This window comes from Ictalurus furcatus, chromosome 3, assembly GCF_023375685.1.
Source record: "Ictalurus furcatus strain D&B chromosome 3, Billie_1.0, whole genome shotgun sequence".
NCBI classification, from domain to species: domain Eukaryota; kingdom Metazoa; phylum Chordata; class Actinopteri; order Siluriformes; family Ictaluridae; genus Ictalurus; species Ictalurus furcatus.
The window spans coordinates 9,193,266-9,212,336 of NC_071257.1; the positions used below are offsets into that span (position 1 = coordinate 9,193,266).

At 40.2% G+C, this 19,071-nt stretch overlaps 1 protein-coding gene across 17 annotated transcripts in view; it reads left to right on the top strand.

Annotated features, from left to right (window-relative positions):
• lrrfip2 (leucine rich repeat (in FLII) interacting protein 2) overlaps positions 1-19,071 on the top strand; it is a 98,663-nt gene that overhangs the window by 9,262 nt on the left and 70,330 nt on the right. For 16 of the 17 annotated variants that reach the window (XM_053620671.1, XM_053620679.1, XM_053620680.1 and 13 more), the window contains exon 2: positions 18,110-18,266. In XM_053620671.1, coding sequence (XP_053476646.1) covers positions 18,177-18,266 — 90 coding nt within the window. In that variant the 5' untranslated portion in view covers positions 18,110-18,176. Of the gene's footprint in view, positions 1-3,168; positions 3,238-18,109; positions 18,267-19,071 lie in introns of all 17 variants that reach the window. The other variant, XM_053620670.1, reaches the window with a different exon arrangement.

Consider the following 19,071-nt stretch of genomic DNA (forward strand, 5'->3'; position numbering starts at 1 on the left):
CAGCAAAGCAGGCCCAAATCATGATGTTTCCTCCACCATACTTTATGGTTGGGATGATGTTTTCATGATGATATGCCGTGCCCTTTCTACGCCAGATGTAGTGCTGTGTACTTTTTCCAAATAGTTTAATCTTAGTTTCATCAGTCCACAAAACATTTTGCCAATGCCACTATGGAGTGTCAATGTGCTCTTTTGCAAACTTCAGGCATGCAGCAATATTCTTTTTAATTAGCAGTGCCTTCCTTCGTGGTGTCCTGCCATACATACCCTGCTTGTTCAATGTTTTACATATTGTAGACTCATGAACAGAGAAGTTAGCCAGTTCCAATGATGCCTTCAAATCTTTGGCTGTCATTCGCGGTTGTTTCTTTACCTCATTGATGAGTCTTCGATGTGCTCTTGGTGTCATTTTGACTAGGTGCCCAATTCTTGGTAGAGTAGCAACAGTCCCAAAGTGTCTCCATTTGTAGAATGTTTGCCTAACTGTGGACTGATGAATTTCTAAAGTCTTTGAAATCACTTTGTAACCCTTGCCAGCTTTATGTAAATCAACAATTCTTGATCGTAGATCCTCTGAAAGCTCTTTTTGGCGAGGCGTGGCTCACATAAGCGTGTGCTTCTTGTGCAGAGCAAACTCCAAAAGTTTGAGGGGTTTTTATCAGTCAAAGTAGCTGTAGTCCACACCTCCAAACTCATTTTCTTAACGAGACTCCAGGTGTGCAAAAAAAAAAGCTTTTTTTGAGGTCATTAACTCAAGGGTTCACATACTTTTTCCACAAGCACTATGAGGGTTTTTTGGTTGTTCTCAATAAAGACATGAAAGATCAGAATTTATTTTGTGTTATTATTTTAGACACATTATATTTGTCAATACCCTTGACTTAGATGAAGATCAGATCACATTTTATGACAAATTTATTATTTTAGTTATCAAACACTGTCTGACAATGAGTCTCCGGAGGTGCACTCCTAAACACACACACCTTATACTCTGAATGCAAGCATTAGTTTAAATTAACTGATATGATGGTAGGCCAAAACCATTTATTAAATGCATGAACATTTGAGTAATTATTAGTGACATTAGGCTACGTTTAGCTGACAGGACACGGGCTGAATGGCAATGCATGGTGGCCCATTCGGAGGTAGTTTATAACATCACGATGCATTAGTGTCATTGACAAATAACTGGCTGTTGCAAACATTAAATGGAACACTAACAAGGCACATGACACCAGGGAGGGAAAATGGCTAATTGGGCCCAATTTGGACATTTTCACTTAGGGGTGTACTCACTTTTGTTGCCAGCGGTTTAGACATTGATGGCTGTGTATCAAGTTATTTTGAGGGGACAGCAAATTTACACTGTTATAGAAGCTGTACACTTACTACTTTTCATTGCAGCAAAGTGTCATTTCTTAAGTGTTGTCACATTAAAAGATATAATGAAATATTTACAAAAATGTGAGGGGTGTACTCACTTTTGTGAGATACTGTGTGTGTGTGTATATATATATATATATATATATATAATATAAATATAATGTGTGTGTGTGTGTATATGTGACTGTATTTCATTCCCTTCAAATGCTGTTGAGCTTTAAATTATGGTATATTTTGTGTATGACCCCATGCAGTAGTGAAATACATGGCAATATTTACATATGATTTAATAGCTTATTTTAATAAATATCAGAAATCTAAAAGGTGTGCATCATACCTGACACCTAGATGAACACTTTACTGTTGGCTTAATGACTGTACGTCACTCCTTTCAAATCCTATTGAGCTTTAAATTATGATATATTTTGTGTATGGGCCTATTCAGTAATGAAATACATGTCAAATTTAAATGTGATTTAATAGCTCATTTTAATAAATAAAAAATACATTTTTCTTAATAAAAAAAGTATTATTATTTCTATTATTATTATTTCTATCAGTATTATTATTATTTCTATCAATAAATATTTTTTTAAATAAATAATGATAATATTTTAATAAATAAATCTTTGTCTTAACCCTCTTACCCCGTATGACCGAAAAACCGGCTTGCCTGTCTTTGATCTATTCCCATAAGGACGATATACCGGCTTGGTCGTCTGTGCCAAATCCCCGTAAGGCCGATATAGAGGATTTACAGTGTAAACGTTATCCCCGTAAGGCCGGTGCATTACTCTGCTATGATTCCTTACTTATTTAATTATTATTTTTTGACCTGGAAGGTTCATGACGTCACAACGTGATTACGTTATTACGCCGGCATTACGATGAAGCTGATCCAAGCGGGAATATTGGTGTAATAGTAGAAGTGAACTAAAAATGCCAAAGCGAAAAGCTAATCGTGTTCCAGCTAAAGTTACACCTACAGTGAACACAGGTACATCTAAAACAGTGGGAAAAAAAGAAAACATACACAGTTACACAGGCGAGAGCAAGGATTCTAGATAGTGACAGCAGTGAAAGTTCAGGCGATGTTGAAACCAAAACTGATAGAGACGCAAACTCTCCTGATTCAGACCCTGATCTGTCTTCATCTTCAGCATCAACCAGTGCGACTGACACTGCAGGGGTCTGGAGTCATAACGGGACCATTTCTGTGCATTCGTGAAAACACTACCTGCTGGTCTGATTATCACCAGAAACTTGACTTTTGGCGCTAAAATGCATTTATTTATTTATTATTTATAAAGGCATTGACCACGCTGATGCTCGTATGGTACTTCTAAATGAGTATAAGGATTTTAGCGAGCATTTTTTTCGTAATTTCTCTAGTTAAGAATTGTGCTCTAAGTTTAGTAAAAACACTGAACTGCTTAATTTTCAAAGTAATATTACACAAATACATTATTATAAGTTGTTTCAAGGCCTAAAAATGTTAAAATTAAATGTTGATTTTGGCCCAGGAACTCAGGATTGGCGTGCTGTTTCTCTGGGGAATATAGGGTTATGGGACATAATACTGTGGGAACTTAGGAGTAAGAGGGTTAACATCACCTCCATCATTGCAAATGTGTCCATCATAGCAGGGGGAGCGCATCCCGGCAGCTGAGAATGTTACTGTCAGATACAGCTCCCCCGTTTTCAATAGGAAAGAAAGTTCATACATATGTCAAATTTATACTGCTGACTTGTTTACCCACAACAAGTAAGTCCTGTGTTTTTCAGCCTGCTATCCCTAAATTTGCCCATCACAGCAGGGGAAAGCATCCTGACAGCTGAGGATGTTATTGTCAGGTACTGTACTTTACGTTCATGTTTCTATGCTTACATACTTCTATGTGTTAGTACAGTGAGGGAAAAAAGTATTTGATCCCCTGCTGATTTTGTACGTTTGCCCACTGACAAAGAAATGATCAGTCTATAATTTTAATGGTAGTTGTATTTGAACACTGAGAGACAGAATAACAACAAAAAAATCCAGAAAAACGCATGTCAAAAATTTTATAAATTAATTTGCATTTTAATGAGGGAAAAAAGTATTTGACCCCCTCTCAATCAGAGAGATTTCTGGCTCCCAGGTGTCTTTTATACAGGTAACGAGCTGAGATTAGGAGCACACTCTTAAAGGGAGTGCTCCTAATATCAGTTTGTTACCTGTATAAAAGACACCTGTCCACAGAAGCAATCAATCAATCAGATTCCAAACTCTCCACCATGGCCAAGACCAAAGAGCTCTCCAAGGATGTCAGGGACAAGACTGTAGACCTACACAAGTCTGGAATGGGCTACAAGACCATTGCCAAGCAGCTTGGTGAGAAGGGGACAACAGTTGGTGCGATTATTCGCAAATGGAAGAAACACAAAAGAACTGTCAATCTCCCTCGGCCTGGGGCTCCATGCAACATCTCACCTCGTGGAGTTGCAGTGATCATGAGAACAGTGAGGAATCAGCCCAGAACTACACGGGAGGATCTTGTCAATGATCTCAAGGCAGCTGGGACCATAGTCACCAAGAAAACAATTGGTAACACACTACGCCGTGAAGGACTGAAATCCTGCAGCGCGCGCAAGGTCCGCTGCTCAAGAAAGCACATATACATGTCCGTCTGAAGTTTGCCAGTGAACATCTGAATGATTCTGAGGACAACTGGGTGAAAGTGTTGTGGTCAGATGAGACCAAAATGGAGCTCTTTGGCATCAACTCAACTCGCCGTGTTTGGAGGAGGAGGAATGCTGCCTATGACCCCTGGAACACCATCCCCACCGTCAAACATGGAGGTGGAAACATTATGCTTTGGGGGTGTTTTTCTGCTAAGGGGACAGGACAACTTCACCACATCAAAGGGACGATGGACGGGGCCATGTACCGTCAAATCTTGGGTGAAAACCTCCTTCCCTCAGCCAGGGCATTGAAAATGGGTCGTGGATGGGTATTCCAGCAGGACAATGACCCAAAACACACAGCCAAGGCAACAAAGGAGTGGCTCAAGAAGAAGCACATTAAGGTCCTGGAGTGGCCTAGCCAGTCTCCAGACCTTAATCCCATAGAAAATCTGTGGAGGGAGCTGAAGGTTCGAGTTGCCAAACGTCAGCCTCGAAACCTTAATGATTTGGAGAAGATCTGCAAAGAGGAGTGGGACAAAATCCCTCCTGAGATGTGTGCAAACCTGGTGGCCAACTACAAGAAACGTCTGACCTCTGTGATTGCCAACAAGGGTTTTTAAACCAAGTACTAAGTCATGTTTTGCAGAGGGGTCAAATACTTATTTCCCTCATTAAAATGCAAATCAATTTATAACATTTTTGACGTGCGTTTTTCTGGATTTTTTTGTTGTTATTCTGTCTCTCACTGTTCAAATAAATCTACCATTAAAATTATAGACTGATCATTTCTTTGTCAGTGGGCAAACGTACAAAATCAGCAGGGGATCAAATACTTTTTTCCCTCACTGTAGATGTGTTTAGTAGATCCCCCTGCTATGATGGACAAATATAGGTATGGCAGGTGGAAAATCACAAGACTTGCATGTTGTGGGTAAACAAGTCAGCAGTACGAATTTGACACCTCTATGAGCTTTCTTTCTTAATGAACACAAGGGGAGCCGTATTTGACAGTAACATTCTCAGCTGTCAGGATGCGTTCCCCCCGCTATGATGGACAAATTTGCTATGATGGAGGTGATGTTAACACAAAAATAAAAGCTAAAAACTTGTATGATTTTTTTTTTTTGTAAGATCTTCCATTTCTTTTGACCTTTTCTCAGTAATTTGCAGTGAAAATGTACTTGTTGGGACAGAAAATAATCAAATTTAGTTGTTAGAAAACAGCTGAACTGAAGTGGAGCTCTCTTGTGGGCAAATCACACAACAGCATTTCTAAAAACAAAAAAAACTGTACTAAAGGGGGAAAAAAGAGAAATATGATCAATATGTCCAGGTATTGTGCCTTTTGAGAACGGTCACATATTTAGCCTAGAAAGTCAGTCATATGTGAGTGCGCAATAAGTCTACAATATTTTAAATGAGAGAACTCTCACAAATATAACATTATTTATTGAATGAAATAAACAGTCATGAAAAATGCCTTTCACTTCTGGAATACAACATTCTACAGATAAGTCATTCAAAATGTTAGTTTTGAGCCTCAGGGGTTTCCATAGTACCTCAGTGGTAGGAGCACAGCATCTCAGAGGCAAGTTTTTCGTTTTGTTTTTTTTTTTTTTTTTTTGCCTTTTGGGCAGGGGGAAACCTATCCCAACTGGGAAACGGAGTTCAATACAACACCTGCAAGTTGAGAGCCACGTGAAAGGTCCTGTTTCATACAGTATAGGCCTACTTACTATAAACTATCATTAATTACACAACATAATCAAGAGGACAGCGTCTTACCTAACACAAAATATTCCACAAAGCTTCGTCTCGGTGTCCTCCTACTCTTCCCTGTGTTGTGTTTGGCTTTGAGTGTGTGTGGCAGTTCTGTGTCCCTTGCTCATGGCTCATGCATCTCATTGCAAGCACTGAAAGTGCGCAGGGCCCTGTATTGTCTTCCTAAGGAATATAATTTTTAGGATCCAAGGACTTAAAGTGTGCAACAAACATAAATACTCTTTTCTGGTGTTTTTGAGACTTTTAACATGCTTAAAATTTCATGAACGTCAACACGCACATCAGAGTTGTCGGCCGTTAGGCGTAGGAAAAAGCTAAGACATGGGCGTGGAGTAGAGGCTCTGTAGCGCCCCCTTTTGACTAAAGTGGTGGGGTTTTACCTATAGTCACCAAACTCTGTACATATATTGAACTCATTAAGCTGGATAACTTTCTAAATGACAATCATTAGCTCCACCCAACAGGAAGTCAGCCATTTTGGATTTATTGTGTTTTTATTTATTTTTTATTTTTATTTTTTTATTTTATTTTTTTAATTGCAGGCTCTGAACTTTTAACTACTCCTCCTGGGGGATTCCTGTGATTGTCACCAAACATGGTCGACATTATTCCAAGACACTGAAGATGCTAAATTGCGTAGGGATTTTTGATATCTCGGATGGTTTCGTCATGGTGAAAAAAATGGAAACAGGAAGTGTCTCATGTCTTCTGCATGCATTACATGATTTCGATGAAACTTGAGCTGTATGTTTGGTCACGGGGCTGAACCCCCGTGGATGTGGCTACTGTGATGGTGCCATAGCACAGCAGGAAGTGTGCCACTTGAAATGGGCTTTTAAATAGTCTTCTTATATTTACCCGAATCGCTTCAAACTTGGTCAGAATAATGTCGAGACATTGCAGATTGTGAAAGGATTCTTGATCTCTTAAATATTGTTGCCATGGTAACACATCAAACATTAATACAGGGTTCGTACAAGGTGCTCCAATTGCTCGAATTTGGCTTTTTTGAAATTTAAGTACTGAAAACCCTTAAACAGCCATTTTCTATCTAGTGGTGCTTAAAAAGTGCTTAAATTATAAAAAGTCAATAAATATGAAATCGCTAAAAACTTTAAAGTGTTTATTTTCGTTAGGACATTTCACTCAGACTCCCTGCTGCAGCCCCTCTCCCTCCTCCTGCTATTTGCTTACACATTTTGACAGACAGCTCCAGTCCACTTTTTAGACCCCTTTAGTGACTTTTTGGACATACCTTAGCTACTTTCCGTAGAACGAGAGTCATCAGTACTGCCCTATGAGCGAGAGGTCCTGTGCGAGGTCCTGCAGGTACACTTCTTTCTGCAGCTACTCTGTGCAGTGAGTGACAGAGTGGAGCAGCACATTCAGTGTGAGAGAAAAAATAAATGCATTAGGTCACTTCTAACATTCTGAGTGATTATTTACATATAATAGTGTAAAATATAGTCGACATCCAGTGGTGGGGAGTAGCTAAGTAAAAGAAGCTACTCTACTAACTTAACTACATTTTTCAGTAGCGTGACAGTAACTTTGCTACTTTAAAGTAGTGTAGCTTTTCCAGTAACAAGTTGTTTTCAAATGAGTAGCGATGTAGCAACCAGCCATTGCAGGACCTTGATTTTTTTTCAGTAAAGCATTTTGTGTTGATTTTGATGTATGTTTTGGATCACTGTCCTGCTGGAAGATCCAACCATGGCCCATTTTAACCTTTCTGGCAGAGACAGTCAGGTTTTCATTTAATATCTGTTATTTGATAGATGCCATGATGCCATGTATCCTAACAAAATGTCCAGGTCCTCTGGCAGAAAAACAGCCCCAAAACATTAAAGAGCCACCAGCATATTGAACCATGGGCATGAGGTACTTTTCCATATGTCTACCTCTCTGTGCACCAAAACCACCTCTGGTGTTTATTGCCAAAAAGCTCTGTTTTGGTTTCATCTGAGCATAGAACCCGATCCCATTTGAAGTTCCGGTAGTGTCTGGCAAACTGAAGACGCTTGAGTTCGTTTTTGGATGAAAGTAGAGACTTTTTTCTTGAAACCCTTCCAAACAACTTGTGGTGATGTAGGTGACTTCGGATTGTAGTTTTGGAGACTTTCTGACCCCAAGATGCAACTAACTTCTGCAATTCTCTAGCTGTGATCCTTGGAGATTTTTTTGGCCACTCAAACCATCCTCTTCTAGGTTTAATCATTATATTTCCAGTTAACTGGAACATCTTAATTATTGCCCTGATGGTGGAAATGGGCATTTTCAATGCTTGTGCTACTTTCTTATAGCCACTTCCCATTTTGTGAAGCTCAACAACATTTTGCCACACATCACAGCTACATTCATTGGTCTTACCGTTTGTTATGAATGACTAACGGAATTTGGCCTATGTGTTATCTCATATTTATACTGGAAGTCATGGTTAAATAATTTCCCTTTTCTAGTCGCAACAGTAGTGGATGGTCGCAGCGCCAGCCAGATAGGTCGAGAAAATGAATACCAACAAAGTCACGTGGTGACGTTAGCTGAGCGGAGGTGATATAAGCCACTGCAGCTCAGCACTCCACCTCTTTTGCGTTTCTTGCCTTTGGATTAAGTTTTTTCAACACATCAAGTGCAGCTTTCTCGGAGCAGCGATAACTCATCCTCCAAATCTGTGATGATACATTTAGCACTGCACTGTCTGGTAACAACTTGTTTGTTTTCCGGATCGCTCGCCACTGGTAAGTACAAGCTTCTTCCTCGCGGTTCATCTGGGGGTAGGAGTATTTAATTGGATTATTATTATTATTATTATTATTATTATTATTATTATTATTATACTTTCTTTTTTTTTTTTTTCTTTCCCCCCACTGGCTCTCCTCATGGTTATATCCAGAGGCTCTCCATTTTAGCGGGTATGGCTTTCAGCTCCATTTCCACTGCCTATCCTTTGAGTTGTAAACTCTGCCCTAAAGAAGAAAGCTTCTTCCTGACGATAGGCATAATCTCTGCCCATCATGCCTGGGTGTTCAGCATCTAAAAGAACCACTTACGGACCCATGTCCGCATTTTAGTTTGCTTCCAATGTCTGACCGACAGCTGCGTTTGGCTGGACTGGACCGCAACCAAGACGCTAAGATTTTGGAAGGAAGTTTGTGTTTGAGAGCTCAGAAATGCCGTGCCTTAGCAGCTACTGGCCTTCCCTCAGCTAAAAGAAGATCTAGCTCAAGGGGAAGTCATTTGGCAGGGCACCTGTTATCAAAGAAGGTGGCTGGCCTTTCTGCAGACATGGCAGAGATGAATCGTCTCTTGCAGAGCCTCCAGCCAACAGACTCAGTTCCTGCTTCTACTATGGCTCCCATTGGGGACACTTGCTCACACTCTTCTAGCGAGGAGGATGCTGTCTCACGTTTTCCTTGCCATAGCCCCCACAATGATGCTATATCTACATGTGCTTCTGACACATTTTCAGGGCCATCTCTTCACTGATGTCACTGGGCTTCAGGGACAAGCCGGCGGGGTCCGCATTAGCCAGTGGCTCTGGTGATGGCTCTCTCCACTCCTCGGGGACGGCCCCACTTCAGATGGATGACACGTTGGAGGTGCTTCGGATAGCAGTGGCCTGTCTTGGCCTGGATTAATGCCCTGCACACCCTGTTCAGTCCAGCGTGTTTTTTCACAGCCCTCGCCTAGTGACTCATTTGCCATGGCTGCATGTAAGGACGTTTTATTACAGAATTCTCGAATGCCCTCAAAGGGCCAGGGATTCGAAGACCACTCGTACTTTAGCTTCCGTGGCAGAAGCGAAGTCCATCGAGGTGCACAATGTACCCGAGGTTGAACACCTGGTCGCCACATTGGTGGTGTTACCAGATAAGGCATTGTGTGGGAACTTTCAATGCCCTAGCACCCAGTGTGGCCGCACTGATTCCCTTCTGAAGAAAGCATACGAGTCAGTTGTCTATGTCGCGCGAGCTGAGAACACCATCTGCCAAGTGATTTTGGCTGCTTCTAATAACTTTGGTTCTGCAGAAGTGGATCCCTCTGTTCCACGATTTCTGCAGACAGCCTTACTGGCCATGGGGCATGTGACTTGAGATCTGGGCGGTCTCCCTGCAACATTTTTGAATACTCATTGGCAGGTTTGGCTTGCTCAAGCCAGGTTGTTAGAGGAGTATAAAAAGACTTTGAGCGAGCTTCCCATCGTTCCAGGATATCTTTTTTGTCCAGACGCGTCTGAGGTGTTGGAGAGGCGCATGAAGTTGTCTGCGATCACTCAGCAGCTAACAGGTGCAGCGTGCTCCGAATTTTAATGTACCAGCGGCACCTGCTCATCGTCATTACGCGCCGGTGCAGCCACGCTTTCGTCATATACCCTCTAACTGTCCCCAGGCCCAGCAGAGATTTCCTGGGTCCGAGGATGTACAGGTGTGTCACCCCCATGATCACCCTAACCCTCACCATGCCCCAGGGGGCCCGCGTTAGCGTCCCCCCACAACTTCAAAAAGCCGAAGCCTCAAGACCTGAGGCTTTGTTGGTATTTATTTTCTCGACCTATTGGGCTGGCGCGGCGATCATCCACTACTGTTGCACCATCTCTGGCGGTCATCTGGAATTCACAGAACCACAGTTACATTCGTAACCAGTGTTCATCATGGTTGGAAAAGGTGCCATATAAAAATTTTATTATTATTATTATTATTATTATAAACTTGAGCTGTATGTTTGGTCATGGGGGCTGATCACATGGATGTGACTATTGTGAGTCACTGTCATAGCACCACCAACTGGCAGCAGGAAGTGTGTCAATTAAAACAGACTTTGCAGTAATCCTCATATCGCCTCAAACATGGTCAGAATAATGTTGAGACACGGCTGATGCAAAATTGCAAAAGCAGTCTTGACATATTAAATAGCGTTACCATGGTAACGCATCAAACTTTAATACTCTTCTTTGAATATATGGGTGTTTTTACTCTGCAGTACTCGCTTCACTATGCATTGTTTTCATACACCCACCGGGTAGCAATGGCACTGTAGTGCTCGGGCCTGTCATTGCTGCTTTCAGCTATATTTATGATTTTTTAAAATTATTATAATTTTTTTTTCAAGGTTTCATATTTTTCAAGGTTTTTTTTCAGAGTTTTCTTATTTGTTAGTATTTTTCTTCCTCTTCTAATCATGGAAACTAGAGCTGCAACAGCTAAATTGATAAAATCGAGAATAATCGATTATGAAAATCGTTGTCAACAAATCTAATTATCGACTAGTTGGTCTGTGCACAGTACGGGGCATGTTTACTCATTGTGTTACTTCTCTTCTGAAAAAATGCATCGGAGAGTAAATACTATAGTTGTATCCAAAATGATGTACTATACACTTACACTATGTATTATATGCTCTGATGTCTAGTGTGTGAATTTTGTGAAATGGGACACGAGCGGTTTTTCATTTACCTGAAGTATAAGCCAGTCGATAGCACATGATGTCAAATGCATGTAATGTGATGCCACTAGCTGAATACCCAGAGTCAACGTTACCTTTTATGCTCAACATGACCTCAATCACCATCAGACTGAGGTCATGTAGAGCATAAAAGTTAAAATCATGATGTGACGGCGGAAAAAAGTGTGTAACCCAAGTCCTCAAAGGCAGGGGAGCATTTTATATTAAATGTAATGTAGACGATTGTAATCTGCAAACTTTACAAAGTGGAGCCTGTGTAGCATGGAAGCATGAAAGTGATGCACGAGCACAAACATCCAAAATGCTCCACTATGTGCAAGAGGTTGGGGAAACTGGTCCGAGTTGCTTAAGAGGTTCAGTTTAAATCAAGTTTATTGCCATTACATTATTTGCACTCTTGCAGTGTAAATTCTGTGGTTTATTATAACTGGATTAATATATTAGTAATAATAGTATCTAGTGTGTATGTATATGTGTGTGTGTGTGTGTGTGTATTAGGGATGTCACAAGAACTGATACTTTGGTACCAAGTCGGTACCAACATTCTTAAAACGTGACGGTACTTGTTTTTATACACTAGTGTCGGTACCGTTGGTAATGAAGGTACCAAGGTTACAATTCTTCCGGAACTGATGGGGGCAGCAAATACGCGTAAGTGTTTTAGTCTCAAGTTTTAGTTTGGGTTCTCCCAAACAAAAAAGCTTCAAGAACCATTTAAATCCACATGCTTAGATTTTTAGTTAATTTGCAATGCCTACTGAAAGGAAATTCTCTTATAATGTGCTCTCATATTATGAACTGTATTCAGACACCTTGGATGCGGGGAATACTGGGTTATAGTTTGTTTGTGTGTCTCTGTGCTATCAAATACCTATGATGAATGTATTCATTTAATTACCTCTTTGAATAAGCTGATCAACTGCCATCTCTATTATAGCTGACACATATATTTTCTGTCTCTTGAAAAGACTTATTTTCATAGTGTGCTTTGTGTTTTGTCTATCTGTCTGGCACCTGCACCAGTAGAAACCGTCCACGCACTGCTTCTTATCTAGGTGTATAAATACTCTTGTTTTGCATGAATAAACTGGACGTCTCTGTGGGCATGCATGTGTCAGTGTGTGTTCATTTAGACTCCCCAGATCTGCAATGCTCTGAGGAAAACCACACTTTGTAGCTCGTAGCAGCAACTAAAAGTTAATAGAAGTAAGAAGGCTGGAAGGCATGACGGAACATCTGAAAGACATAATCTGAGATTCCCGAGATACATGGAAATCTAACGCCTACTTTTGAGAACTTGTTCTAGCATTATCTTCATTCAGTGTCCCTCAGTAATTATCCAAAACATATTTGCCATGTGGTGGCCATATTGTTTACAAATGTCCATCAGTTCTATTGAGGCAGTGCCTAATTTTCTCAAACAGCTGTAAATCATGACTGTTTGCATGCATTTGCACAACACGTGAAACTTGTATACAGGACAAGATTCTAAGGTCATCTGAAAAGACTAGGGTGTATTTCCGATGAAGCGGAAACTTATCAGCTCATTTGCAATATCATTTGTAATTATCTCCTCAGATGAGACTGACTGAATATGATGCCGATCTGATTAAATCTCTAGGAGGAGTTTGTTAAAGTACAAGGCAGGGAATGGCAAAAAATGAAGCAAAAATTTAAGGGAAAAATCAAAATGGCTGACTTGCTGTTAAGTTTAGGGCATGGGTTCAAGAGACTGTTTTGTATGTGTTGGCATGCTACACCTTTTTACTGAATTTCATACATGTAGGTGAAACTTAAATTTTGTAGGTGGTGCTATTGAGCCATTGTGCCACACTCAATTCTGGAAACCCTATCACAAGTTTTCACCAGTTCTGACGTGTCTGCAAAGTTTTGTGAGATTTCAGGTATGTTTAGGCCCTCTAAAATGCGATTTATTTGATGATGATGATAATGATAATAAATGGAGCAGATCCAATAGAGCCTCGCACCAGCAGTGCTCGGGCCCTAAAAAGATGTTGACGTAGGTAAACAATACGGCCACCACAGGTCAGTTATTTCTATAGAGACAGTCTGATTAAACAGCTATAAGACAGGGTTATCACTGAAATATCGCCACCAAGTTTGGTAGTTTGGTCCCATGTCCCACCCCTTTTTCAGGAAAATTAAATGACCTATCCACCCGAAGGGGGTGCCTGAATTTACCTTTTGGTTTATAGCTTCACAACTGTAGACAATAGAGTAAAACTTGTTATGTCAGCAGAATTCCCCCTGCATCTTTTGGCCATATAGTTTAATTAATTTTCACTGATATACTTTGTGCCATCTTTGATTTTCTAAAAAACCTTATTTTTCAAACTAGTCTTAGGTTGTTCACCTGATCAGTATAAAATATCAAATCTATCAAGTAGCCAGGTTGCTAACACAAAGAAGCTTGTTTTTGCTTACAATATGCTTACATATTGTGTCAAAATAGTCAGGAGAGTGTGAACCTTAATAATGATCAAAAACATGTTGATATTCCGTTTGGATCGATCGATTGCAATAATGCTTGCAGTCTTGACTTTGGTAATATTATTTCATATATTATGCCCTGTGCAAAAAAATCTCAGTTTTCTGTTGATTGCAGTCTTCAGTTTGATAAACAAATTAATGCTGTGGTTGAATAGAGTTTTTTCCATCCACAACATCTAGTAAGTTAAATCTTTCCGATATTTCAAGAACTTTGAAAAAGTAATTCATGCTTTTATTTCATTATGCCTAGATTATTGCAACTCTCTTTTTTGTGGAGTAAATGATTCATCTGTAGCGCGCCTTCAGATAGTCCAGAATGCCGCAGCCAGGCTTCTGACGGGCAGACGTAAATATGAGCACATCAGTCCTATTCTGATCTCTCTCTGCATTGGCTGCCGTTCAGATTTAGAATTGAATTGATATAAAAACAAATAGTAAAATATTTAAATCATTGAATAAACAAGCACCTGCTTACCTATCTGACATGCTGAGCCCACATAATCTACCAGATTGCTTAGATCTGGGGATCTTGGATTGCTTTCTGTCCCCAGGTCCAGATTATAGCTTAGGCCCTGTTTACAGTTGTGCGTTTTCATTTTAAAATGCATACATTTTCATATGGTTTTGCCTGTTGTCTACACTACTCCGGCGACTTTTGGAACTGCCGAAGACCCCGTTTTAGTTTGAAAACTCCAGTCTCGCGTTTCAGTGTAAACAGACCAAAATGAAGACTTTTGAAAATTAAGGCGTGGCTTCGCCCACATTCGCTCCCTGATTGGGTCTTCTGGATCATTGCGTATCCTTCCTTGATTCGTCAAGCCCCTACCATATGACCATTACGCTACCTTGATCGTATACACTACAACATGGAGACTGAACCGCAAGCTTTGCTGGATTTATTGTCGTTCTTAGCAGCCATTGTGCAGTTAAATTCTGTATTTTATAATACTGCAGCTGCCTACGTGCACAAGAGGCGAGCTGTGATCTTTAATGTGCCACAATATAACACATGTAGGCATGAGAAAGCTTAACATAATTTAGGAACATAGTGTGAGCCATGACAAATTAATTTACTTATTATATTTAATATTTTCAATATTTTTAACATTCAGTTAATTTTGCAGGCTGTATGCAAAAAACAACAACAGTTAACCTGTTCCACCTTGTAAACAAATTCAAAAAACCTCAATGTTCAGTCTTTGAAGTCTGCTCTTCTTAAATATATTTAAAGCTACACTATTAGACATTTTCCACTGTCATGGTTCTGGACTGGAGTCAGTTCTCAAACCGTCCTGCATATATTGTGTAGGGCTGCACAATTAATCGAATATCGATGTCGATTATGATTTTGACTGCCCACGATTACATGAACGTGATCGACTGCGATATTGACGTTTAAAGTTCGTCCTCCGCTCATAGAAAACTCTACTGAATTTCAAATCAAGTGCTTCCTAAACTTACAGCCAATCACTATAGAGTGGCGCAGGGATGACGTCATTTTGTAATGCCAAAACCCGGAAATGAGAGCATTTTAGCGCTCAAGCTGCCAGCTTTACTTCGTGCTCCAGCACGTTAAGTTGTTAAATGGGACTACAGTTGTTGTCAGGGACATTAAACGTCATCACGCCGAACAGGAAAAGTGTTTGCAGACAAACTGGCTCCTGTTTGCTGTACACAATTCCCCAAAAAAATGTGGATGAAGAGTCATCCACAGAGTAAATCTGTATTATGGAAAATGTTTTAAATCAAGTTTGGAAATGTTGTCAGAAGCTTGGTGATGGTGACGTTGAAGTCGAGCGACTGTGGTGTAGTTTGTTTATAGCATACGGTTAGCTGTTTATTTCTAGCGATTGTATTTAGGCTTCAAACTTCATAAAAGTTGAGTTCATTTGTGAAAATTATACTGATGGACAAAATGTGTTAGTATTGCAAACTTTTGTTGGTCACAGAGCTTATTTTTTGCAATAATCCAAAAAACTATGGGAAAATCCTATTGGGTTTTTGTCGAGGGAACTAGTGTAATGCTAACTTCCGTGTTCCGGTACAAAATGACGTCATCCCTGCACCACTCTATTGAGTGATTTGGCTGTGTCTCTCCTCCTGTAGACACTGTTATTGCCTTTTCTGCATAGGCCTGAATTGTTTTCATTTGGTTGCATATTGTTATATTTGATTTAGAGATGTCACGAGAACCGATACTTCGGTACCAAGTCGGTACCAACATTCTTAAAACGTGATGGTACTTGTTTTTATGGAGTAGCATAGGTATCATTTGTAATGAAGGAACTGAGTTTGCAATTCTTCTGTAACTGATGGGGGCAGCAAATACGCGCAAGTGTTTTAGTCGGTCAACAAGAAGAAAAGAAGAAGAGGAACGCCTACAAGCAAAAACTACAGAAGATGGCGACAAGTTTAGCCCCCCGACTCGTTGAGAGGAATGACGGAAAAAGTGAAATATGGAAATACTTCACATTTGAGGCGGATGACAACAAACATATAATTGATGCTCTGAAGTCGGTGCGCAACCGATGCTATTGTTCATTTCAAACCAAGCGTGGAAACGCCTGGAATTTGGCGAAGCACCTGAAAGACGGTCCTGTATTATGTTTGTTTGAGGCAGCTGGCATTGTGGCCGTGAAACCAGCTAACGTTATGCTCCATGTAATGTTTGCAATAGCCAGTTATTTGTTAATGACACTAACGCGTTGTAGTGTTATAAACTACCTCCTAATGGGCCACAATGCATCGCCATTCAGCCCGTATCCTGTCAGCAAAATGGAGCCTAATGTCACTAATAATTATTGAACTGTTAATGGTTTTAATAAATCTTTTTGACCTGCCACAATATTAGTGAATTTAAACTAATGCTTGCTTTCAAAGTACAAGGGGTGTGTGTGTGGGTGTGTGTGTGTGTGTGTGTGTGTGTGTGTGTGTGGGCGAGTTTAGGAGTGCACCTTAGCACTTGTTATAAGTTATTGTCAGACAGTTTAACTAACCGTGCCAAAAAACTATCAACAAATGGAAAAAATAAATGACTCATATGAAGAGTGTCCGGGGATGAAGTCGAGTCTCTCATTAAAGAACAGGTAACTTCACTAATGGTTTGCCACAGTGGCAGGCATCCAATCAGAACTGATTTCTGGAAAAATTATTTTGTCAATGACATTTGAGGACACTGCTGGCAAAAAGAAAAAGTTTGCGCAAGCAGAGCATAGAAATTTTTCCTCGTGCACGAGAGTTTTAAACGAGCGCGCAAGTTCTTCCCTTTCTGCGCATGAACATCTATTTTCCTTTTGCAGTTATTTGCAGTAATGTTATTGAAGCTTGCGCAGGCATTAATAACACGCTCTGTTTTTTTGCCACGGATTTGTTGCCATACCGCTTTCCTACTGGGTTTACAGTGAATGCGGAGCATTGAGCCATTTTCATAGTGGAGCCATCTGAAGTCTTTCAGCCACTCTCCGAAAACTGCCTTCCTTTCCGCTGGTGGATCCACATTCACCACATGATCGCCATCTCCAGCTCCAGGACTTAGATTATCTGCAGCTTTAAATGGCTTACAAAAGAAATCTATGTTCATTTCATCTTCTCTCTTCAGCTCTTTACATTTTGTGCGCTAGTTAGCCCCTTGTCACGTGACAACGGCGTGCAGTAAAAGGGAGTAATCGACTATTATTAATATTAACCAATGTAAAATCTGCATTAAAGTTAAGAATGTAAAGATGAAGTTTACTTGGTTATGTAACCTTGGACCGTTGGATCACAGCTATGTTCCTTGGTCTTACCCACTGGTATGAATAACTAAGGGAATTTGGCGTATGTGTTGCCTCATAGTTATACCCCTGTGAAACAGGAAGTTATGGCTTAAAAATTTCCTGTTCCTAGTCACCCAGGTGTACTATAAAAATTTTAAATATCAATGGGAATATACTTCAATATATTTTTCTCATATGAATTCATAGTTCAGCAATTGTTGCACACCTATATTTAACAGAGATGTTTTTTGATATTCCTGTGTTGTTTGGTATTGTTTGATATCCATGATAGCAGAGTATTTTTGTGAATTTTTTGAAAATTCCTTCTTTGCTCATATTTACCAAGGGTGCCAATATTCGTGGAGGGCACTGTGTGTGTCTATATTGTGTGTGTGTGTGTGTGTGTGTATAAATACCTGATAGAATACTGACACTGAAGCTTATACTATACACCATTTGAGTTTTTCATGCTGCTCTTATTTTTGGAAAATTATTGATAGCAGTTTTTTTTTTTCTTGGACTCTGACCAAGATGATATTTCTATCTTTCAGAACACTACAAAAATCAACATTTGCCCTAAGCACCAGTTTGTGTGGAACTAGCAACACAGGAACCGACATGGGTACACCGGGTTCAGGACGAAAACGGGCACCTATCAAGGACCGATTCTCTGCTGAGGATGAGGCCTTAAGTAGCATAGCGCGAGAGGTAAGTTGTTAATCTGATACAGTGTGACCTGTATGTGTGGTAAGAATAGTTTTAGAGAACTTTGTCATTCTATCCATATACAAGTATACCAATAGTTTATTTTACCAATTGTCTTTTCAACCGGCAAACCATCTATCAGCAAAAAAAAAACTAACTTACTTGTTAATGAAAAATAAATGAAAGAAAATACAAGATATTAACCTATTTTCCTAACATATGCAGTTAATAAAAATAAAAAAAGAGAAATGAATCAGGCTCCCAGCCAATACAACTTCCTGGCTAATGTTAGTTTTATATATACAAATATAGACTATAGAGTGCTGAAAGATGCTACTGCCATTAGGGAATACTTTTGCCCTGAAGGGGTGTAATTGGCCTGCTACAATTTTTAGGTAGGTGGTATGTGTCAACGTAACATCCACATGAATGCCAGGATCGAAGCTGAGACGCACTGTGTGTTCTGACACCTTTCTATCATAGCCGGCATTAACTTTTTGAGCAGTTTGTGCTACAGAAGCTCTTCTGTGGGATCAGAGCAGACAGGCTAGCCTTTGCTCCCCACGCGAGCCTTTGGTGCCCATGAACCTGTCGCTGGTTCACAAGTTGTCCTTCTTTGGAGCACTTTTGGTAGGTACTAACCACTGCATACCAGGAACACCCCACAAGACCTGTTGTTTTTGAGAGGCTCTGACCCAGGGGTCTAGCCATCACAATTTGGTCAAAGTTGCTCAAATTCTTACCCTTGCCCATTTTTCTTGCTTCCACAACAACAACTGGGAGAACTGACTGTTTACTTGCTGCCTAA